Source organism: Manis pentadactyla, chromosome 5 (assembly GCF_030020395.1).
Source record: "Manis pentadactyla isolate mManPen7 chromosome 5, mManPen7.hap1, whole genome shotgun sequence".
Lineage (NCBI taxonomy): Eukaryota > Metazoa > Chordata > Mammalia > Pholidota > Manidae > Manis > Manis pentadactyla.
The window spans coordinates 80028339-80052331 of record NC_080023.1 but is presented as its reverse complement, the minus strand read 5'-3'; the positions used below and the strand labels follow the sequence as shown (position 1 = coordinate 80052331).

Here is a 23993-nt window from a genome sequence, read left to right as displayed (position 1 = left end):
AAAGGAAAACCAGGATGTTTTATCCCCTGATAACTTACCAGTTTTCTGCTGTTTGGATAACTGCAGCTGTAACTGGAAGTGCTTCATTAACTCCCATTAACTAGCTTGAGGAATGGAAATATATTTAGAATTTGTCTTCAAATTACATCTTTATATTATAAATAAGTAGAGTTACATAGCATATTTTTTTATCAGCCAAAGTTCTTGAGAAACAAAGTGTTCTTTTTAAAATTTAATCTGAGGAACTGTTTAGTTCAGTATTTGGTGCTGACAACTTCCATTTTCCTCTAATAGGACTTATGAGCATATTTTAATTTTTTTGATAATTGGGAATTATGTAATGAATAATTTTAATCAAATTTTTTATTATTTATGTAGGTAAAGAAACTACAAAAGGTTTTAAAAAATACCCAAAACACATTCCAAATTTTTGTTTTATGGCTGGGTTGGTTTTCTAGTGATTTTTGCCCCTTTCCCTAAAAGTTTCATTGAAAATCTACTACCTTGTTTAGCTATATTTCTACTTTTTTTCCTCCCTTTTATTTGGGGTTCTTCCCATTTTGTGTTCTGATTGCTGTTCTTCTGAATTTGATTAAATATTCCACTCTACCATTGGGAAATGCAGACCTGCCTGAATTTGCCCTACAACAGTATGATGTGGATTGCTACAACATAGTTGGGGAGCAGTAGGTTTCCAGTCACAACCTGCCAGGGGTTTCAGTTGAAGGGTCTCGAGGCTGCAAAAGTGGGAGTCACACGTTGCACAAGTTAGGTGCGGTGTCGGGAGGCCTAGTGACAAAACATACTCATTTGATGAGACAGCCAGCAGAAGTAATACAATTCAGTAATCCACTTTTGGCTTTGGGCATGTCATAGGAAGTTTTGCAGCTTGAGAGACAGATGGGAGGACAGCTTCTCGACGAACCGAAGGCTCTTCATTTTAAAGGCAGCACCCACAACCTGCGCCTCTCGATTCACGATATCGCCCATTCCCTCTGGAAGAGCAAATTGCTGGCTAAATATCAGGTAAGGTTCCCAAGCTGAACTAAAGGCTCAGAGACAGCTCCAAGAAGAGGGCTGAAATTATTTAGACATAAGATATTTTCTTCCTTGATATTAATCGTGCATCAGTCGTACTTTCTCCAAAATAGTTTGAGGTTATTTAAGACTTTTGAAAAATACTTTATTGACATATTTGAAAGAATGCTTTTTTCTTGATTCTCCAAGTAATTGTACTATCATTGTTTTATTTTTAGTAAAAAGGACTTCCAAGTCCACCATTTCAATTAATTTTTGGAGTAAATGTTAAAACTGACTTTATAAAACACAGCCTCAAATGCATTCATAGGCAAAACAGATGAACACTGTAACTCCGCAGGACACAGGTGAGGCTTCAGGCTTACTAGGAGAGTTGCTTTACACTGAAGACTCAGAAGGAACCCTGGTTTGGAGACTGAAATAGAATATAACAATAAAATCTGGTCAGGATTTTATTAAAATACAAACACAGGTCCCAAGTCTCATTGTATGTACCTGTGGGAAAACCAAAGGCCTCTCCAGGGGTTTTCACCTCCTCCTCCTCCCTCAGGGAGCCTGAGCTCTAAGGAGACTATGATGGGATCTCTAGCCTCATACCCAGTTCTAGGGATGCAGACATACTTAGCTAAGCTGTGAACCCATGTCTGCACACAGACAAGTCCAGTCCTGCACCCCACCACTGCAGCTGAAGTCGCTGCCATTTCCTGCTGTAAATTAATGAACATACTGGAGTGAAGGGACAATTTCCAGCTCCATTCTCATTCTTATTTGTCTAGTATTTACATATAAATTGTGGGAAATAAGCCTTGTAGTAGGCTAACAGTCTCTAGCCATGATGGGTGGGGGGTGCATTCTTCTATATAACTCAGCACTTGATGGAGAAATCTGGCTTTTGAGTTTCTCATTAAATCTCTTCTTTTGATTTCTTCTTTCTCCTGTTTTGCAACTACCATAAAAGTTCACAAATCTTCCCATTATTAACAATTTCCTTTGTGTGATCATAATGGGAAGTGCTGTTTTTATAATAACGATCATCTGACATTAGTTCAAGCTAAGCCCAGCTGGATTCTTACCATCTGCCAACACCCTGCACCTCGGGCTCTATCATAGAACCCCAGCAGGTCTGTGACTTAGGTGCTCTTTCACTTACTCTTTCGCAGATGGGGAAACTGAGGCATGCAAATGTTAGTAACTTGCCCCACAGCACCAAGCAAGCAAGGGGAGGGTGTCCTCACCTGTACTGAATTTGGTCCCATAGCCTCTGATCTTAACCACCATGTTCTCCCACTTTCTGTGTATCAACCCTTTCTTTTCTTTATTGAAAAAAGACCCTAGGACGGTGCTATACGGTATTTTAGACTTTTAAAAAATGTGTGTATTTGAGCCGTGGTACTTCTTCCACCAAGGGCTTTTCTATGGCAGCGAATCAAGTCTGGTTTCCAGCTCGCAGTGAGTTTGTCTTTCCCCCTTGTCCTGTGAGGGGGAGGATTCAGGCATGAAAGAGAGCTGGATCAGTGCCTCATCCTTCAGGTGTTCTTTGCTTTTCTCCAGAATATCATGGCAGGGATTCCTTTTAATGAGCAGGGACTGTAATGCAGGCTTTATTTGGGGATTTTTCTAAGCTTTTAAAAAGTCATTTACAATGGCTTTTTTGGTAAATGACAAGTGTCTCGTGGCTTTAGTATATGGATTCTGGAGGCTGACTCTGGGGTTCGAATCTCAGCTCTGCCACTCAGCTGTGGGACTTGGGGTGAGTTATTTAACATCTCTGAGCCTCAGTTTTTCCATCTGAAAAGTTGGGGTATACTTATGTATAAGCCTGTTGCTAGGATTAAATAAGGAAGGCACTTTGTGTAATATGAGAAAAGTACTTGGCAGCACAGTGTCTGATGGTTGCTTTTTTTTTTTTTTTGTAATATCCACATTTAATCGACTGGCAAATGCACATTTCATTGTATTCCTAACTGGCATATTAATCTTCTACATCTCAATGTGGTAGGATAGCCAACTTAAACATTTTTAAAACCATAATCATATATTCAGATTTTAAACTAAAATTATTCCCATCTTAGAAAAACAGGGGTCTAATTAATTATACTCTTAGGGATGATATTTTCCATATTGTGTCTTAATACCTTTTTCAAGCACTTAAAAAAACCTTTTAAATACATCACCTATTTTTTTGTATTGAAGTATCATTGATAGACAGTCTTATATTGGTTTCAAATATACAACACAGTGAGTGGTGCACCAGTTACCCATATTATTAATCCTCACTCCTAGTGAGGGGTACTATCTAATAGATGTTTCTAGTACCAGTCCCTCATCTGTGGTTAATACGTTTATATCCTTTTAGGAAATTCCTTTTTACCATGTCTGGAGTGGGTCTCAAAGAAACCTCCACTGCACGTTCACTCTGGAAAGATTCAGCCTAAACACAGTGGAGCTGGTTTGCAAACTCTGTGTGCGACAAGTGGAAGGAGAAGGGCAGATCTTCCAGCTAAACTGCACCGTATCCGAGGTAAGACGCTCTTGTCTGTCTCAGAAATCAGGGCAGAAAATGGCCTCCAGGGAGGAGAGAGAGTGGCGTACAAATGTTATCTCAATACAGTCAATGTGGGAAGTTGTGAGAAGCTTTCTATGGATCCTATTTGGTAACAGACTAGTATTTTGAATGAACACAGGGAGCTAAATATATAAAAGAATATAATAGGGAGTCGTTTTTGAAAAGCAAGTTTTTTATATTTTATGAAGTGAATTTTAGGATCATGTTCTAACTTTTTGCAAGAGATCTGAGTTTCAAGTATAAGGTTTAATTCAAGCAGCATGCACATGGAGTAACTTTTCCCGAAGTATCCCTTCATACCCCACATTCTCCCATCCTCGGAGCTCACCTGCCTTTGCCTAGTACTGCCCAATGGGTGAAGTAAAAGAGATGGGCCTCTGCCTCCACCCCTTCTTTTCCTTCTCTCCTTTTGTCTCTCTGTTGAAAGAAATCTCTTGGTCCCCTTTCTCTCTTCTATGCCATTCTCCAAATATAAGAATCCTTTTTTCAGAGTGGGAGAAACATTCCAGAAATAGACTGAAATCTGTATATTTTTCCTCCAGTGGCCATCCCTTTGCCTTTCTTTGCCAAGATTTGCCCACTTCCGCTGGTCATTTTCCCATGTCCACAGTACAGAAAACAATGATCACTGTTATTTACAACTTCTCTGTCCAGAGAGAGGGGTGCTTGTGACCTTATCTGTTACCTGGGACCCCCAAGGCTGGAGTCTGCACAGTGAAAACCCTTCACACTGGAGGAACAAAGGAAAAAGAATAAGCTGAGTGGTCAGAAGGCAGATCTTCTGGGGCCTCAGGAAGCCCAGTTTCTTGCTGCTCGCTGAGCCCCCAACCACAGGATTCTTGTATTTTAAAGCTACAACTGGGCAGTGGGACTTAGAAGACTACGTCTCCCTTGCTGTCTCATGCACAGTGATGAATGAAATGTCACTCTGCTCAGTGCACCCTGCTCCGCGTGTTGTGTTTAAAGACCATCTTCCTTAGCAAGCCGTTGGGGGCAGGGGCAGCCTGTCAGGCCCCACAACGCTCAATCCTTCTTTCCCACAGCCTGCAGAGGTGCGGTCATTATTTCTTCTTGTAGTTTCATGAGACTTTTGACTCATAAACAACTTTAGTCACAGCCCCCAGTGACATTCATAAGGGATGATCTTGGTGTCAGGGCGTCATGGCAACCGCCCGCCTCTGGTGTGCAGGCCCTGTCTCCCAGGCACACAGCACCACCCCTGTGGGCTCCAAGGGGGGTTTTTCACTTTCTGGGCCCAGCAGGTCTGCAAAGTTCAATAACCTACCAGGTCCAGTGACAACAAAGGCTGTGGAATTTTGGAGGGGGGCGAAGAGGTCTGCTCCTTTGATGCTTGCTTTCTGTTCAGCGTGAACGTTTGCTGTGTGATGAAAAGGTGGATCAGATGCAGCCACCAATGAAAGGGAGCTGTTCAGCACTCTTACCCTGCGAGGGCTGCCACCCGCCCCACCAAGAAAAGACAGTTTCGCTTAGTATGTTCACAATTTAAGGACTTTTGTTGTGCCAACATAGAGGAAAGATGATTTCTTTTGCAACTTGGCATCAGTCAGCTCAGAGAGGCCACCTCTTCAGTTGTGTTAGAGACCTTTGCCCATGTGTGACAGACAGGCACATTGAACAGAGTGGGGTGCAGAAATGACTGGAGTCAGATGACTCTGAGGACTAGGGGGCGCTCTGCTGCATCTGCTTCAGGGTCACTGAGCCCCACCATTGTTGTTAGCGTTTGAATGCGGATACTTGTGGCCCACAGAAAGGGGAAGAGTAGGGCTGGGTGCTAACATTGGGGAGTGAGGCTCAGCTCTGCACAACTGCCTCTGGAGGGCCCTGGGGCCCACTGTGGCTGATAGAGAATGACCAAACAGGCCCCATTTGTGGTGTCTTTCTTTCAAACAGGCCTTCTTCCTAGGGCCACACAGGGAACTAGCAGGTGGGCTGGGGTTACAATCCCAATATCCTGTCTCCCAAGAATGAGCTGATTTGCCAGGACTGTGGTGCTTACCCCACCTACAGCCATTTATAAAGCGAGGTGGCCCTTGGCCTCTCCAGTCAGGCAGAGGACATGTTGCCCCCTCCGACACAGGGAGACCAGGCTGTGCTTGACGTAGACTGTGGTGATGTCAAGAGCTGGCCAGTGGTTCCTCTTGGGCACTTTGGCTAGAGATCCCTTCACTGGAGACAAAGCCTTTAGTCACAGAGAGATGAAGTTTAAGAATAAAAATGTATGAAAGAGTAAAAGTATGGGCGTGAATGAATTTTTAAAAGAAAGAAAAAGCCTCATATCAACATTTACATTTTAAGAAGAATGTGGAGGGGAATAATAACAGAGTGGCTACCCATCACCACCGAGAGAGAGAGAGAGAGAGAGAGAGAGGGAGAGAGAGAGAGTAGTGAAGACAGAGAAATTAAAGACTCTTCAGGCCTCCTGTTTAGTTTTAGCTATGGACAAACACCTATCATAGGAAATTCCCAAATGGAGAGTTTCATGGGGACATAGACAATTACCTAATCCCTCTTGCCTCAGTTTCCTCGTGCAGAAATTGATACATGGTATCCACTCCTGAGTCTGCTGTGAGAATTAAGTGAATGTTATTAAGTGCTGTGAACAGAATGGCCCATAGCATATGTTCAATACATTTTCGCCATTATTGCTGCCACCGATTTTGTTAGAACAACTGGGCTCTTGTGTAAACACTGCCCCACAACCTGAGGCATATGTCATCAAACTAAACTTTAGATTTCCTCTCTATCAAATTTAAAAAAATATATGAATAAAACCTCAACTTTAAAAATAACTCTAAATAAGTAAAACTTAGCTCCCAGAGAAAAGAAGATGACTTCAGTCCTCAAGTTGGCTGATCACACCATTTTAGCTGCTAGCTTTGAGCCCTGGAAAAAAAGTGGAACATTAGGAGACATATTAGTCAGCTGTTTTACCAGATTATAATGATAACTTCTTACGTTTGCTAGACCTTATAATCTCTGTTAAATATAGACAAACACACTTTTCGCACACGAAAAAATATTTAAAAAGTAAAAGGTAATACTGCTCTACAACAACCAACCCAATCTATTTATGTACTCTGTTTTCTATAACCCGTTCCAATGGCCATTGGAAAAACCTAAATTCCTTAGTGATTTTAGGAAGAGTCACAATATGGAAGTGGAAAGTCACTACTGTCATGAAGTGCTGAAAATGTGTGCCAGCACCCACAGCAGCTATTGGGTTAATGTTGGAAAAGCATATGTTTAACTGAGGGAGTCATAACATCAAAGACAGATGGTACCAATATCATAAATGATTATTATAATAGGCATTCTGTGAGAGTAAACTCTACTTTTACCTGGAAATAAAGAACTAAAAGCAACTGAAATTAAATGTCAATGAAGTTTAAATGTCAATGGTATTGTGTAGTTTTCTTTTACCTCCAAGGCTATCAGCCATCTAATAAGAGAGAAGGAATTTTGCCCTGTTGGGATTGTTTCACCTGCCCAGAAATAGTGATTTTAAGAAGAGTCACAATACGGAAGTGGAAAGTCATTTCTACTGTGGAGTGCTGCAAAAGTGGGCCAGCACCCACAGCAGCTGTTGAATTAATGTTTTTTGGTAACAGTAGCCAGGGCTAGAGTCTCAGGACTTAAAGGCCCAGATGAATGATGGTTCTTTATTCACCAAGACAACATGACTATGTGATCAGACCTTCCTGAGAGCCACGCATACCTTTACTTGGCCTTTACCTTGCCTGCATATCAACATGTCATGTTGACACATTATCACATACATTGCATGGTCAAAAAATGGCAGCTAAACACCACCCAGAGGTGGAGACTTCAGAGTGATAACAAGCGAAGGGTGTCTTGAGGCCATCTGGGGCTGTCTTTGCACATGTCTCCAGTCAAAACCTAAGTTGGTTCTGGACACTGTTGCAACTTCCCAAAGTTCCCTCAACTCCTATTGGCTCTGAAAAACAAACCTGACATGTCTTGTTACTATTATTCTTTTTGGTATATACAGCCTATGGTTTATCCCCCCCTTTTTTCATCATTCCTCATTCTTGAGAAATCGGGGACAGTGATTGCTCTACTTCCTGCCAAAAGTGGGCATCAGTTGGTTAGAGGAATGAAACAGTCCCACAGTTACTTGCATATTTTTCCAGGTACTCAGTCTGGATGGTTGGAGGGGTTGGTATCCTCCCAGCCCAGGGTCCAGATGGCAGAGGAGCAGTGGTGAGCAGAAGGATTACTAAATCCATGCAACCAGCTAGCTTATTGGTATATTTTCTTTACATCTCATTCCACCTGTCTGTTGTGTTTACCCATGTGCAAGAGAAAGTGTTAGCAACCACACAGACACCTCTGTGCTCTGCCAGGGGATAATCCAGAGCTATTCTGTTATCCATTGCTACATTCTCTAAGGAGTGTACCAAAATTTTTAGTGCATCTAAGCTAGAAGTTATAGGTGTGGCTAATTCCTCCATTGAAGTGGTTAGATTTCAAAGGGTGGTCTCATGCTAAGCAAAACCTGCCCCCCATAGTGCAGCTAGCCCCAGTGCTAAGCCTAGGCTGCAATTACTGTTCCTAAGGCTCTCTTCTCTCTTGTCTGATTCCCTGGACAATACGTACTCTATGTTGGACACGTCCCAAGGTACACTGTCCACATAGCCAGACACTTTTGACACAGTGAAACACTCTGGCCTGGTTGGAATATTTTAGCTCCATGTGTCCCATGGGCATTTGGTTTCTTGGGCCCCCACAGGGGAGCATAAATCCTTTGGTATACATATCCTCATCCATGCATTCTCTGGAGAGACAAAAGGGCTAGGGCCAAGGGTGAGCTAGAGGTACCAGCATGGCATGAGGGAGATAATGGGCCACACTTGTAAGGTCTAGGGAGCCTACAGGCTTTGTTACACATATGGGGCTATGATGCCAACTTGTATTTCATCAGTCAGCTCCATCCCTGCCATTCCCTAGGCTTTCAAGAGTTAGAATAGTCTTAAGTCTTTCAGGAATACTGGCTATATCCCTGAAAGGTTTGGCTGTCTTTAATCTGAGTCACTCTCTTGTTTAAACATAAGGATGACTTGTCAAGGATCTCCTCCACAGTGTGGGTGCAAATTGCAAGATTGTAATTGTCTAGGACCCATTTCTTTGAGTGCTCTGGATTGCAGACACCTGCCAAGGTCCAAGCTGGGCAGGGTGGCATTTCAATGTACAACATCAAGGGAACTGATTAGCACGTAAGGGAGAGTCAAATTAAAACAGGAATTCTGTCTCTGAAGTAGGTGTCAAGATAGCCTCCAGAGGAAGTTCCCCTTTTAATTGTAATTACTAGTGGAGGAATCTGGGGGAAGTTGTAAGTCGGGACCACCATAGTGGCAGCTGCGGAGGTCGGGTGACATGCCCAGCATTTGCTCATGGTTCCTTCTGTAGCCACTGCTTGAGAGATTTGCACACACAAATTGGTTTCTTATTGTCCATAGACAGGAAGAGATACATCAAGGACTATAAACAAGGCTAAAGGATAGAAGGTATTCATTTTAGTTTCATGAGAATGAGGGACAGTTAGGGTGAACACAGAAAGTGGTTGCACCCTGGAGAGACGACACAGGATCATTGAAGCAAGGCAGAAATTATAATCGAGCATGCAAACAAACCGACAGCTACAGCCCACAACAGGGACTCCCTCTTTACTTACCTTTGGAGCAGCTTTTCTTCTGAAGAGCAGCTTAAGATCAGCGAGGGGTTCCAAAGAATATTCTGAGGGCTGGGAGAACTGAGCACCTAGAACGTGCCTCCCTCTGACATCAGGGTGCTCTCCAGCTTTGTAGGCTTCACCTGTACCATCCTGTATAGTTGGGGGAGGACTGGCTTTCTAGTAAAGAGATCTGGGTGGGTCCATTAATGTTACTGGTATGAGTTTACAACAGTGTGCTGGATCCAAGGCTTACCCCCTTTCAACTTAACAGAAGACTGAGTTATTAAACATTCCACAAATGGTTCCACCCACCAAGGACACAACTGATCCTCAGGGTGTCTGTTTTCCCAGGATGTAAGCAACACCCCATCCCCTGGAGTCCGAGGCCACAACAGGTTAGTGGGGAATGCTGACCTGCTGGAGGTGAACTTACAAATAGACATCAGTGTGGCACTGAAAGACTGAACGTATTTAACAAGGTCTCGTTCTCCTACCCTTTGTGGCTCTGAATCCTCCAACCCAAACTTACGGTAAAGGATTTCCCACATAACAGTTCATAAGGGCTCAGTCGGAGCTTCTGGGGGCCAGCCTGGCTCTCAGCAGTGCAACCAGCAATGCCTTACCACAAGGCAAGTTTCTTGACAAATCTTAGCCAGTTTTTTTTATGGTGTGGTTCATTTTTTTCAGTTTTTTTTTTTTTTGTGGCCTGAGGTCTCCATGCGGCTTCCACTATATTCTGAGAACTACAGCAACTTCCTGAGTCACTGTGGCTGTGTAAGTTTCTCCACTCTCACTTTGTATTGAAAAAGGCAATCAAAACCAAGGAACTTCTTTCAGGAAAATCTTTACAACTACTGATGCCTTTTCTCTTCTTCCACCCTTCCTGCAAAAGTACCTACCAAAACCATCAGGTAGCTCAAGTCTCCAGCAGCTTTAGGCATCATAGTAAAGTCTACAGGCTGGTCCTTGCCTAGTCTCATCCCACAAGACTGCTTTCCCTTCGTAGGTGGCGGAGGATTGGTCTTTGGGTTATTTTTGGCACATAGTATGCATTATTGTGCTATTTTCTGAATCGTCCTCTGCATATTTGGGCCAACCATAAAGTACCACATCCATTTGTAAAGTGGCATCTCTACCATGGTGGGTGAGCTGGTGGGTGTGCCTAATAACCTCCACCGAATGCTCAGGGATTAATACTATTCCCTGCCTGTGACATAATCCAACCTTCTTTGGTATGTTTATATTTGGCATATAGAGGCTCTGCCAGTCACTAGTCAAAACCCACATTCATTAGCTCTTTCCAGATCCTGAGGGGAATACTTGGGTCAGCTTCTGGACAAGTCTGTTTCTGATATCAAGACTAAGGTCTGGGCCATTGGCGGTCTTACTTTATGACCTGGTTAGTAACTTTATCAGCCTATTTCCTCTGGCTACCATGCCGTCCACTGTATGATGTCCAGGACAGCACACACTGGCTACCTCCTTGGGTCCCATTATTACTTCCAGCAATTCTAAATCTCTTCATCATGTTTAATTTCCTTTCTTCCTGCTGTCAGGATCCCTCCCTCCTAAATGGCTCCAGAAGTGTGTACCACAGAAAAAGCATATTTAGAGTCAGTATATATTATTGCTTTTTTGTTTTTATGAACCTGCAGGGTGCATGTGAGGGCAGTCAATTCAGCCTTCTGGGCTGAGGTACCTGGTGGGAGAGCTTTGGCCTCTACGATCTCCTGATATGATATCCTGTTCTTCATAGGCCACGTCCCATGAAGCTGCTCCCACTATGACATGCCTAGGGCCAGACTCCCCAGGGTCTGATCTGCCAGGTCCAGCCAGCTAGAACAGACTCGATCAGCAGTTTGAATGCAGTCATGTACTCAAGAGCAAGGCGGCAGGATTCAGAGTGGACACTGCTTTTAATTTCATGTAAGGATTGTCTAGTAGGATAGACTGGTACTTGCCTAGCTTTCCCCGGGTAAGACAGTACCCTCCTTTTTGTTCTAGGAGAGGCAGCACAGCATCGGGTGTACACCACGGTGGGCTGGTAAACTTTTCAGCCTCCTGAAGTCAGACACAGGTAGCCACCATTGCCCAAAGGTAAACTGGCCACCCCTGTGTGACAGCGTCTAGTTATTTTGAAAACTAATGGCTCCTTTTATGGGCCCCAAGTTTTGGGTTAATGCCAAGACTTATCCCTGCCTTTCATGAACAAAGAGGTCAAGGCTTCCTCATGTCTGGAAGACCTAGGGCAGGGGTAGTCATCAGCTTTTCATCTACATTTTGGAATGCCTATGGCAATCTGCAGTCCAGTTTAAAGGCTCATTGTTTCTACTCTTCAGGGCCTCATAGAGGGACTTTGTTCTAAGTCCTTTGTTTGGAATCCAGATTCAGCAGAATCCTGCCTTTCCCAGAAATCCCCACAGCTGTCTTCTGTTTATAGGAACAGCTACCCTGACTGATCAGGGAGAAGATTTCTTTGCCCTGTGAAAGTGCAAATCCTAAATATTTTATTGTCGGTTGGGATATTTAAGCCTTCTTTTTGGACACTTCATGGCTAGAACATTCAGTGTTACAATGGTATTCAGGTCTAGCTGCCTCCTTAGTTTTGGTGGCTATCAAAATGTCATCTATATATTGGAGCAATATTCATTCCCTCTTCCAACTGCAACTCTCTCAAGTTTTTAGCTAAGATCCCCCCTGTAGGGAAATAGTAGGGGCTTTTGAACCCTTGGGCAAGTACAATCAAGCAGTATTGCTGTCTTATTAGTTTCTGGGTCCCCCCATTCAAAAGCAAACAGCTCTTGGGACTCTGAACTCAGTGGTACAGTAAAAGGCATCTTGTAAGTCCAAGACAGTAAACCAACAGACACCTCCTGTCAAGGTGGTGAGCAGAAGGCATGGATTTGGCACCACCAGATGGCTATCTTCCATTATCTGGTCACCTGCCTGAGGTCTAGGCAGACCTATAGTCCTTGGTCCCACAATTCTGCATGGGCAGGATTGGGGTGTTTCATGGTGACTGGCATGGCATATAAGTCAGCATTCCAGGAAGGTGGAGATCAAGGGTTGGATACCCATCTTAGCTTGACTTCTCAAGGGGTATTGCTTCATATTCGGGGTCTGTGGCAACTGAAATACTGGCTGACCATTTCCTCAGGTTTCTTAATTAGGCATTCTCTTTCCCGGTGTCCTTCCTGCTCAGCAGGCACACTGCCGTGGGCCCCAGTGGGGACCTGACTATCACAGGCTTGGTGCTGTAGCTAACGGGGTGCCTGCTGTCTCATTTGTGTTGCTCCTTCTTCTCCTGGAAGTGGTCACAGCTATTAGAGACCTTAAAAGACAATCTTAACCAATGGTGACATAGATATTCCTAGAGCTCCTCTATTTTCTGAAGCTTCTTTTGAATGTCAGGAGCTGACTTTTCTATGAAGGTCATATTTATCATGTTAAGGTTTTCTGGGACTCCAAGTCAATGTCTGTATTGTGCCGATAAGCCTCAGAGATCCTCTCCAGATAACCTGAAGGTCCTCAGTACATTTTCATGTGCCCTCCTAGACCTTGTTTAAACTCCCCTGTTTGGTGTATACTCCCTTGAGCCCTGTAAGTATCCAGTCACTGCAGTGCCCAGGCATGTGTGTGTCTCCCGTATTGTTAGGACCCCAGGCCAGATCAGCAGCTGGTACAGTAGTGGCTGCTGAGGGTGTCACAGGGATGGTAGGAGCATCCTCATGCATTCTCTTAGCCTCAGTGTGGGCCTTTTCTAGAACTGTCCTGTGTTCTTCCCACATAAGAAGATGTTCAGAAGGGTTTGGATGTCTGCCCAAGTGGGATTGTGGGTAGCAAAAATGGAAGAAAAGAGGTTTACTATTTGGGGGGGGGGGGACATTCCAGTAAGTGGGCATATTTTTTTTCCAACTATATAAATCAGAAGTAGAAAACAGGTAGTGGACATAAATGAGGCCTATGGCTGTACATTAATGCCCACTCTACCAATTGGCAGTTGCCTTAAGGGAAGTTGTCCTCCCTGAGTTTGAGTGGCTTCCTGGCCATATAGGGTACTCTGGTGGCTATGAGAGGGGGAGATCATTCCTTGTTCAGATACCTCTGGGGCTGGTGCTGAGGGGACCAGGGCAATAGCCCTAGTACCTCCATATGGGGGTGGAAAGGTAATGGGGCATTTAGCTGAATTAATAAAGAGGCATCCTACCTTATCAGTGGAGTTGAGCAAAGTCTGTTTCTTGTGAGGCCCTCCCTTCTGAACCAGGGTCTTACATCTCTCTTTTTCATATTTTTATTTTGATATACGGACATAAATGACTGAGCATACTTCGTTCCATTTCCTCTCTTTTTTACAAAGCAAATCTAATTGCAATGGTATTATAGCCCAGTGAGCTATTTGCAGGCCACTGTTCTCCTGACTCCAGGGAGTGCTATGGCCAGGCATTACACAAAATACCCTTTCTTTTTCTTCGTGGGCTTATAGCTGAACATCACCCAGTTTTGAAGGATGCGTACTAAAGAACTGTACTTGGGAACCAAATTGTTATTCCTTGTCTCCCATTAGGTAATAAAAAAGTGTTTGGCAGGCACCTACCTTCTATAATTAACCAAACAGCCAGGACAGCCCCACCCTTGGACCCTAAGTTTAATCCCCTCAATGCCAGCAAACAGACAATGCCCAAACTCGCCCTTGCCAGCACTAGACATCTTTAATCCCATCAAGATGGAGAGGGATGCCCTCTGGTCAGTATTCCAGCACGTGCTGGCTCAGTACGTCGATGTGAAGCAGACAGCTGCTCTGAGCTGGCTGGGCCGGGCACTTCTCACTGCTGAGGCCTCACACCAGCCAGCAAGGCATGTGTTGCAAACATCTCTCACTGCCTGATTACATGTGGGCCTCCACGTGGGATGAGAGGCAGTCAGTGCTTAATGAGAGAGAGAGAAAAGGAGAAGCATCAGCGTGCTGCTTTAGAAAGACAAGGCTGGCAGACTAGGACCCATCACGGGTGGGCAGTAGGGGGTTACCATGACCAACAGCAAAAATAATCTGTGGGGACACAAGCCATGGCACACAGAACAGAGCCCTCCCTGTGTGAACTCATCCTCTACTGCCAGCAAGGGGCGGTCACACCTGGGCTATGACGGGTTTCCTTCTGGGCCCGACTTGTCATCCAGATGAGCGGCAAGCAGGACCTCAGCATGGGCAGTGGCATGAGGCCTTGGAACTGCCATGTAGTTTTTCGTCACCTCCACCCACCCCAACACACATACAGGTGTTGGGACACTCAGGTTCAGCCATCCTCACATGAATCCATTAATAAAAACACCAGCATATACCCTTGAGTCACTCTTCTAGTCCCCTTTGTTCAACCCTCTGCCCTTGAGGTCAGGAGCCCTCTCTCCTCACACAGGTCCCTTGGAGGGAGTTCTGCATCTGGCACAGGGATGACCTGCAGGTCATGTCCTCATTCAGGGTCTCCAACTCCCATTTATTTTTTTCTGTCTTTCATACCAGTTTTTAAATCCTGGTATGTGCAGGAGTTAATACAAAAGTACAAATAGAACTGTCAGAGTCTTCAGTTTGCCAATCTTTAGGTTTAGAGGCCAAATACTATGATCATAGCCAAGGCGCTGTTTATGGGAAAAATTCATTTTGCTCTAACGTGCCCTCTGAACCCCCAGATGGACCCTGGATAGTGGAACTACCCAAGCCTAGCAGTATGTATTGGCTGCTGATCCTAGAATACAGACCGCGCTCAGGGGGCACTAGGGTTCAGACTGCAGCGACCCCCCAGTTCAGGAGCAGCCTGGCTTACGGGGCTCTGAGGGCGATGGACAGATGGTGGCACTGACGCCCTGAGCCGAGCACTCTGAGAGACACCATGATGGTGGAAAGCATGTGTGGCTAGTTTATCCTCCAGCTACTAATTATGCACACCAAGGAGTTACCTGCTTTAAAAAAGAGAAATTACATTGAAAGTAGATTAAGTAGATTTTCCTTTATTGCTTTAATAGTTCCCGGGCAACATTTGCTTTTGTTTTTCCAACCAGCAGAAGTGATCAGAAAATGATTAGAGTTTCTCCTGCAGATGAAACTCAGATTTTGCATTTGTGCTGTTTTATGAGCTGAAACTATTTTAAGAGCCAATTTATTGTTTTCTCTATTAAAATTAGATTTTTTTTTAAAAAAAGGGTGTATAGCAATTGGAGGATGCTATTAACAGCTTGCCCTAAAGCAATATACTGTGTTCACCATTTTCTTTAAAAAAAAAAATTAGTCGTAATTTGATATCATTTAGAGGAGAACTGTGTTCCATTTCATTCAACAAAAGCAGTGTCAGGCCATCTTCCGCAGAAGTTATAGGAATAATTTACTTGGGCATTTGCCCAGGCATCCCCTGAGGGTCAGTTACTAGATGCTCTGAACTTTCAGCCTGCTAATCTCAGATCTGTTCATTTTCAAAGAACTACCCTTTTGAAGACTTCTCCCCTCCTGAAATCCAAACCTTTGGAAGTACCTGTATTCCCTCCCTCTTGTCTCACCTGGAGAATCCCACTAGAAATGCTATTACTGAGTCCCACCAGAGCTCTCCACATAGGCCTTCCCTTACCCAAAGACCCATCAATCCAAAGCTGTGCAAAGTCAGCTGAAAATGTACCTTTTCCTTTCAGCCAGGCCACAACTTTTGGCCAGGAAGAAGCCATACTTACTAAGAGAATAATAGTGCTCATCTCTTTTTATTGCTCAAAGCAAGGCATTTTGCTGATTGGGTGAGTGGGGATTGCTTTGTCTTCGGAAATAATGCTGTATTGTTCCTGTTCCTGAACTCCAGGAACCTACTGGTATCGATTTGCCTCTGCTGGACCCAGCGAGCACCATCACCACCATGACAGGACCCAGCGCATTCAGCATCCCTCCGCCTATCCGGCAGAAGCTGTGTAGCAGCCTAGACGCCCCACAGACAAGAGGTCATGACTGGAGGATGCTGGCCCATAAGCTAAACCTGGACAGGTGGGTATGGCCAAGCCCAGGACTATTTTCTATTGGACATAGGGCCCCAGGACTGATAAGTCTTAGACTTGGGGAAGCATTCATTTTTGTCAATTCATACATCTACTTACTTTTCATTCTGCAAACACGTATTAACCCACTTCTTTGTGTCTTGTACCGTAATCTTACAAAAACATTGTTGAAAGACATTCTGGGCTTAAGTAGCACTCATAAATGTCAATTTTTATAACCCACTTTGCAAAGCTGATGGGCTAACCCCCTGTAAATAATATATCCATTCACTAATTATTGCTCCTCATCTGCTGTTGATCAAGACCTAATGCTGAATGGTTAATTAACATGCTAAACACCTCAGGAGCCTCTCTGTAGGATGTTACCATCACTATCAAGCAAAAGACACGGCGTGACCTGTCAAAGATGATCAGAGCCTGGGCTGGAAAGAAAACATAGGTCTCTTGATTTCCTGTTTAGGATATGACCTGTAGACATCTGGCTCTTAAATTATCTTATTCAGAGTTGAGGTAAACAAAGTTAAACATCATGTCTCCTGTCTGAGGCTGATCTAATTTAGCGTGGGCTAGTTATTTAGGAAGCCTGTCTGTAAACCACACTTTCTCATGTGGGGCCTGGGTGCTTAAAAGGCAAGTGGAAGGCCAAAAGGTTTAGTAAAAACTGAAGACAAAACAGGTCCATGAATCACACCACTGAGCACATTCTCCCATTCCCAATTACAGGTACTTGAATTACTTTGCCACCAAATCGAGCCCAACTGGCGTAATCCTGGATCTTTGGGAAGCACAGAACTTCCCAGATGGAAACCTGAGCATGCTAGCAGCTGTCCTGGAAGAAATGGGAAGACATGAAACAGTAGTGTCTTTATCAGCAGAAGGGCAGTATTGACCCATGCGGGGACTGAAAATGAAGGAGGAGATGCACAGGGGGGGCTGTGGCCATACAAGGGATCATGGCTGCGAAGGAAATCCAGACCAGACCAATGAGCTTCACAGGCGAGGTGGCAGTGGGAGGGAGCAGACAGACAGATACAGCTACCAATACACATGCCCACCAACTCGGACTTCATCACAGGAGTTAAGAGCAATTGTGTAAATGTGTACCTTGGATTTAGAAATCAACCTAATTTTCCTCTTAGTTGGGCTGTATACGGTGTGGTACAGGATCTTAACAGTTTCCTAGGAAACGCTTTTTATTGCTATCCAGATTATGGATAAACTTTCTTAACAAACCCAATTTCTACAAATGTTGTTTACATCAAATTGGACAGGGATGCAGACACTGTCCATGGCTCGTTCTATTTTTGTTTAAATCATTTGAAGTTGAAGCTGTGGATGGTTTGTTGTGTCTATTTCAGATTAGTAATTTACAGAGAAATCACAGACTTTTCCTACAAGTCATGTGCACCAAGTGTCTCAGATAATCCTCCCGTCAGTGTTCTGTTTCGAGAGCTTATAGAACCAGTGCTAGTGTTTGTATCAGGGAAGTGGAGGATCGAAGTGTAAACAAAAGATGACCACGACTCCATGTCCCTTGCAGACACCTGTCCAGGGCCCTCCATGCATAAAGCTGTAGCCTTGCAGGCACGATAGTGGTTCGTGTTCAACCACACAGATTAGCATTTCTTCACAACATGTGTGTTTGTAATATGCAGTTTGAAGTGATTTTTTTAAAGGTATCATTATTATCATTGTTATTATCAATAAGTATTTACAAGTATTCTAGTAAAAGGATTTCCTTTCAACTCCTGTTTGGTTAGCAGCACTGCTAGTCCTTAGGTATTGACTAGACCTGCCTCACCTTCTCACTGAACCAGGCTTGTGGGGGAGGAGCTGGTTAGCCAGACAGGCGGTGCGTCTTGGCTTGTTTCTTTCTCCATCACCTGTTCCAAACAAGTAGCCCATGCTTACTGGCTTTACCGGCCTGCTCTTCCAGCTCGCTCGGCCAGGGTCTTCCTCCTTAGAGTCTTGGTATGACTTGTGCATGTGACTCCCCTCGGCACCACCCACCCTGGAGGCAGTGTCCTTGGAGGAATGGCCTCTGAACGGGGAATCAGAAAACCAGTTTGCATTCCGGGCTTGTCACTGTCCAGCTGGGCTACCTGGGCAAAGTCATTTAACCTCCCTGGAACCTAAGTTTCCTCACATGTCAAGAGAAGGGGTGGGATTAGCTCATCCAAGGTTCCGACCTGCTGGACCCCCCACTGTGATGCCTCCAGCCTCACCCAGTGGTCTGAAGACCACAGTGGACCCTGACCTGGATCATTTAAAGAGTCAGCTGGTCTTCTGCCCGGGTGACTTCTGCCTTTCACATAGCTCTGGCTTGGAAGGTGATTATTCTAACCTGTGACATATTTGTTATACATTCAAGTCTTGTCTTTGTGCCACTGCATTATGCTGTTCACTGAGAGATGGCATCCCTTTATTGTCATTTTCTTTCCTCTCCTGGGGCCACTTGCCCCCTGACTAGCTACAAATTATGTTCTATTATTGTCTTGGTCAAAAACTTTTAAATTAAAAAAATGTAACTGGAAAATAGTCAACAGACTACTTTGTGTAAACTGTATGTGCTTAGGACCATGACAGGCTCTTTTACATAGGGACTCAATTCATTCAGCAGGTGGGGAATAAAGAGTTCACAGCCCAGGAGCCAAACCAAGAGGAACAATAAGCACCTATGTGTTTGAATCAGAACCTATGAAAACATGGCTGGGGTTCACTTTGGGGCTGGAAGTATCCAAGTTACTGCCTGGATCTGAATTAGACATCATTTTATATATTTCCTCTCTTGACTATTTTGGGGACTTCCTGATATTCCCAAGCTTCTCCATCCTCACCTTTGAGGAACTATATTGATTCCTTGATATGCGGCATTTTTCTTTCTTGTCTTTTTTTTCTTCTGTTTTAGGTATATAGTCTATAATCTCTCTCTGTCAGGCCACCCCTTGCACCATATATACAAATGTGTTACACTTACAATGAAAGGGAGAGATGGCAGTAATGAGCAAGTTTAGTGGATGTTCATACTAGTGAATATTTGTCCAAAAGATACCAAACTGTACTCTGTGTAAAGGTTTTTTAAACAGATATTTTTTAAAAGGAGGAGGAGGAAAGAGAGCTATTGTTCCATGGCTGCATCTTGAAATAACTTCTCAAGATAGCTCTTCGTTACTGTTGGTCGGGGGCTATCTGTGGAAATCAAGATTTAGGAATCCAAAGGATGCTCAAAGGAACTTCCATCTCTAGTGAAAAGTAGAGAGGAGCAACTACGTAGCCATCCAGATAAATCCATTCCAAAACTTTTACCAGAAACACTCATCAAAAAGTCATCAACATACAAATATTGAAGGTAGTAAGAGCTCTGTTATCAAAGCCACTGAAGGCCTTTGGTGCTCACTTCAGATACTTCTTGTTTCTTGGTACAACATCCCAGCACCAGAAAAGGGAAGAGAAGTTGATTCCTGATAAGTGAGGCACTCATCTGTTGTAGAGCCTGCTATGTTCCGTATCAAGTGAACTGCAAGTTCCACCATTTATGTCAAATAATTTTCACTACAAATTCTGATTTCCTTCCCTGTTGAAGTAAAGTAATAGCTGTTAGATTGCTTTCAAACTTAGAAGTCCAGACTCAACAGTTCATTTCATAGACAGCCGCTTTATCATTCCATGTGACATGTCCCACCTTTCATTCCTAGGACTTCTGTGTAACTTGTGAGGCGAGATAGGGCTTGCTTCATTTGGATGAGAAAAATCTATCAGTTGTGCATGGTGCCATCTAGTGGATTATTACACAAGTTACCCAGTTTATAAAACTTCATTAAAAGTTGTTTGGTAAAGGGAACAGGGTATGAATAGCTATAGTGCCATCAGGACCTTCACCACGAGTAGACCTGGGAATTTTTCATCTCAAATATATAGTTCTTCTTCTCTCATTTTTTTCACTTAAATTACTCATATTAAAATTACATGTCATTAAGTATGTCATCAACTCAATCATGCATGACCTGTCTCAACTTGATTCTTGGTGATAGAAATAATAGAAGTTCATAAGTATCTGTATAAAAAAACATTTTGGAGAAGTTGTCACTTTTAACATTTATGTTTTGGTTGGGCTTTCTACATTTCGTATCTCCTTTTAGTTCTATAATATTTGATTTTGGAAATATAAGTAGCTTCCACTTCCAAATAAATTTCATACATGCAGGTGAAAGTCTGTCTAAGAAAGTGAAAATTGTGTTAATCCAAGAGAAGCAGCTTCCTTTCTTCTGAATCTGGGATCTAAACGCAAAGGTTTCATCCTGTTTTAATTTTCTTCTCACCACACTCATTCAGATTTCCTCACAGTGATGTGGATGGACTAGAGGTTGGATTCAGAGCTGGTTACACACTGGGTGATGACCCATGTGTAACAACGAGGTGCTCAGGGTGAGCAGTCTGTGTGCAACAGTGCGTGTGCCAATGCAGGTCCCGCCTCAGTCCCACAAAACGCTCCCCAGCCTCGCGTGAGCAGCAGCAGCAGCTCTGCCAAGGCAGAGTGGTGCCCGGGGTGAGGTGTTCAATATTAGGCTGCATGACCATTTGCCATTTTCATGCATACAATTATTTTATAGATCTTAATCTCTTCACTTTCAAATAGTGGAGCCATTCAGTAGGAAGAAGTCATGGAGGATGAGTTCAGGCCACTCTGGAAATCACACATTCAGTAATATTTTTAAAGATAACTTGTAAAACAGTAAGATATCTTAAAAGTAAGCATTCAGATGGTGAAAACAATATTATTTTACTTCTTCTGGAGAGGAGCGAGCATAGCTCTTATGCACCCTCACTTGTTTCTCTGCTGGGGACACAGCCACTGATCATGATCCACTTACTGCCGTGTCATCAGAGTGTGAGGCAGGCAGCTTTTCAGCTGACCGTTGTCTCCCCAGGATTCCCAAGCCTTTGCCACTTTAAGGTCTGCCCCCCAGGGAGTCAAGCAAGTGAAAACTATTTAAGGCCCCACAGGAGAGGGTAAAGACAAGTAGAAAAAGTTCACATGTTGCATTTTCAGTCTTCACTTTGAATGTGAACTTCACCTTTTGCTGAACAGTTGCTCTGGACAAGCTCAGTTTCACACAGAGGCCTCAGGACAAGTCCAAGGTTAGTGAGAGCAAGAAGGACCATGGGAACACCTGGAATGAATTGAGTTCTATCCATCTTCTTTCAAAACAGGAGCTTTTGTGAATCAGTGTCATTGCTCAAAGCCAGTTGTTTGTAAAGATGCTAATGATCAATGAGCAGCAGATTTTGTAGATCCAATGAGGAAAAATATTTTTATTATTATCTCAAGGTAATAAAATATTTTTACCTTTTGAGTGCCTCATGGGACCAACTATTTCACTTTGTCTTTTTTTTGTTTTTGTATTTTTTTATGAACTTTGCCTCTGTGTGATGAAATGTTGTTTCTCTGCCCTGAGAAATCTGTTTGTATATCTCTGGCTATGATCACTTTGAAAGATCTCTCTTGCATCTCTAATGATTTTTTTCAATGGACGAAGGCATAAGGGGAATAAATACATTGTACCCGTTGTCAGTGAAAGCCTGTGTCCCTACAGGTGAAGTAAGCCAAATGGAGTCATAAATATTTCCAGAATTCCTGCCTAAAACTTGCTATTTATGAAAGTAGGGAGTATATACAGACTAACGATTAACTTCCTGATCCTTTTAGTGTTATCGGCCTTGTGGCTGCCTGCATTTTCAGAAATCCTACTTTTAAAATCTTTCTTCAGAAGGGTCCCAGCTCCCAGGTTTTCCAGTGGGCCTGTTACCTCCCTGTATCGATCTGTGCTGGGATACTAACGGGCTCACTCAGCCAAATGGAGCACATGCCGCTAGGCCTCTCAGCAACCCCAGATCCACCAGCAGGAACTCCCCAGTGTGCAAGCACACAACCCAGCAGTTATCAGGGGCTACTTCCCAGCCTGCTTACACATAGACTTGTGGGTATTGAAGAAATCTGTCCAGAGAGCATCTGGGATCCTAAGTCAGGAATCCCTGGGGAATTGTCACAAGCGCTGTGGCCTCCCAGTTGTTGGGTAGTGAACAAGGAAGCTGCCCTGAGACAGTCAGCTGCCCACAGCCAAAGCACCTGCTACTGTACATCAGTCCTGTACCATGCCATTTCAGATTTGTGCCTTCGCAAAATTGCAAATTGCTGAAGGCCATAACACTTCAGGGTCCCTTACAAATATGCTGAATCCTTGTGTCATCCTTCAATTCCAAAGGTCCCCTAGGATGGGCACTATCAGGAGAGCTGCTGCAGAACCTGATGGCACTGACCCAGTGGTAGGGTGGGGGGCAGGCAGACCTCATTTCCTCAGTTCAGAATGTGAATCGCACACAGGTTTCGCTGATAAACAGCCTTAAGTTCATGAGCCTTCAGCACTATGTTGACAACATCCAAGAATCATGACCTGATCTATGTTCTAGATGTTCAGACAAACCTGTTTGCTTTAGAACACCATAAAAGAACAAAAAATCTATAGCCAGTGGAAAATGCCTTTGCCCTTTTAAATTCTTAAAGTCCCTCATGGCATCTGTAAATGTAGGGTACAGATTCAAATGTACACTCCTCCAGGCCTTGAAAAGAAAGAGAACAGCAATCAGAAGAAGCTGAATGTATGATTTGCATTCTCCCTTCCCTTTCCTAGAACTACTGCTGGTAGTGAAGCCCTCACCCTCTAGACAGAATGCATTTAGCCCAGTTGCAGGGAACACTATCGCCCTGTGTGTGTTGGGTATAGCAGTACTGTACATGTTCACTGAGTCTAATGTTGAGCTCTAGCAAGCTGGTGGCCTTCATCTTTCCTCTAAAGAAGACAACCAATGTTTGTCAAAGAAAAAACCCCCAGCAGCCAGTGTGGAAGCGCCTGTCATCCACTTGCTGTTCCCATTGGAACAGTTCAACTGCAGAAATGTCCAGATGAGATTTTGTGCTTTGTCATTGTTCTTTTTTTAAACACAACCACACAAACTTGGCTTTTCAGATATGGAACACTTCAGTTGTTGTAGTGGAGTCTCCCTCTTGCTGTATCTTCTATGCAATTCCTTTTCTAGAAAACCCCTGGCGGAGGAGCGCTCTCTGGGCAGCCATCCACCACGTTGCTATGCGGTAAAGGTGAGGGGGCCAGCTCTGGATGTGCCTCTCCTCTCTCCCTGCTGCCTCTGCCCATTTTTCCTGCAGTCCCATGGTTTGTAAATTGCCTGCATTTATTCTGTCAGCCAACATGTACAAAATGTAAGAAAGAATTTTTAAACACATAATAAATTATATTTATAAGCAACAGAGTCCTGCCTCCCTTGTTTCTTTGTAACAAAGTTCTCCTCGATGTTAAGAGCCATTCTGTGTCTCTTCAGTAAGGCAGAAAAGCTGTGCATTCTGCATGGATGGTAATCACGTCCCTCAGGGGCAGGGTGAGCTGCTGGAACCTGTGTCTCTCAATCCTCTTCACACACTAGAATCACCTGAGCAGCTTTACAAACTCCCAGTGCCTGGATCCCAGCCCCAGAGATTCTGATTTCATAGGCCTGGGAAGTCAGCCTGGCTGTTGAGAGTTTTAAGGGGGTGAGCCAGAGACTTAGAACAGCTGCCCCATGATGTCCTGGAGCCTAAGA

The 23993-nt window shown here is 43.9% G+C and overlaps 1 protein-coding gene across 2 annotated transcripts in view; it reads left to right on the top strand.

Annotated features, from left to right (window-relative positions):
- Nucleotides 1-23660, top strand: part of UNC5C (unc-5 netrin receptor C) — a 368757-nt gene extending 345097 nt beyond the window's left edge. For both annotated transcript variants that reach the window (XM_036914075.2, XM_036914076.2), the window contains 4 exons: nt 877-1026; nt 3395-3559; nt 16151-16329; nt 17064-23660. In XM_036914075.2, coding sequence (XP_036769970.2) covers nt 877-1026; nt 3395-3559; nt 16151-16329; nt 17064-17229 — 660 coding nt within the window. In that variant the 3' untranslated portion in view covers nt 17230-23660. The remainder of the gene's footprint in view (nt 1-876; nt 1027-3394; nt 3560-16150; nt 16330-17063) is intronic.
- The last annotated feature ends 333 nt before the right edge of the window (nt 23661-23993 follow it).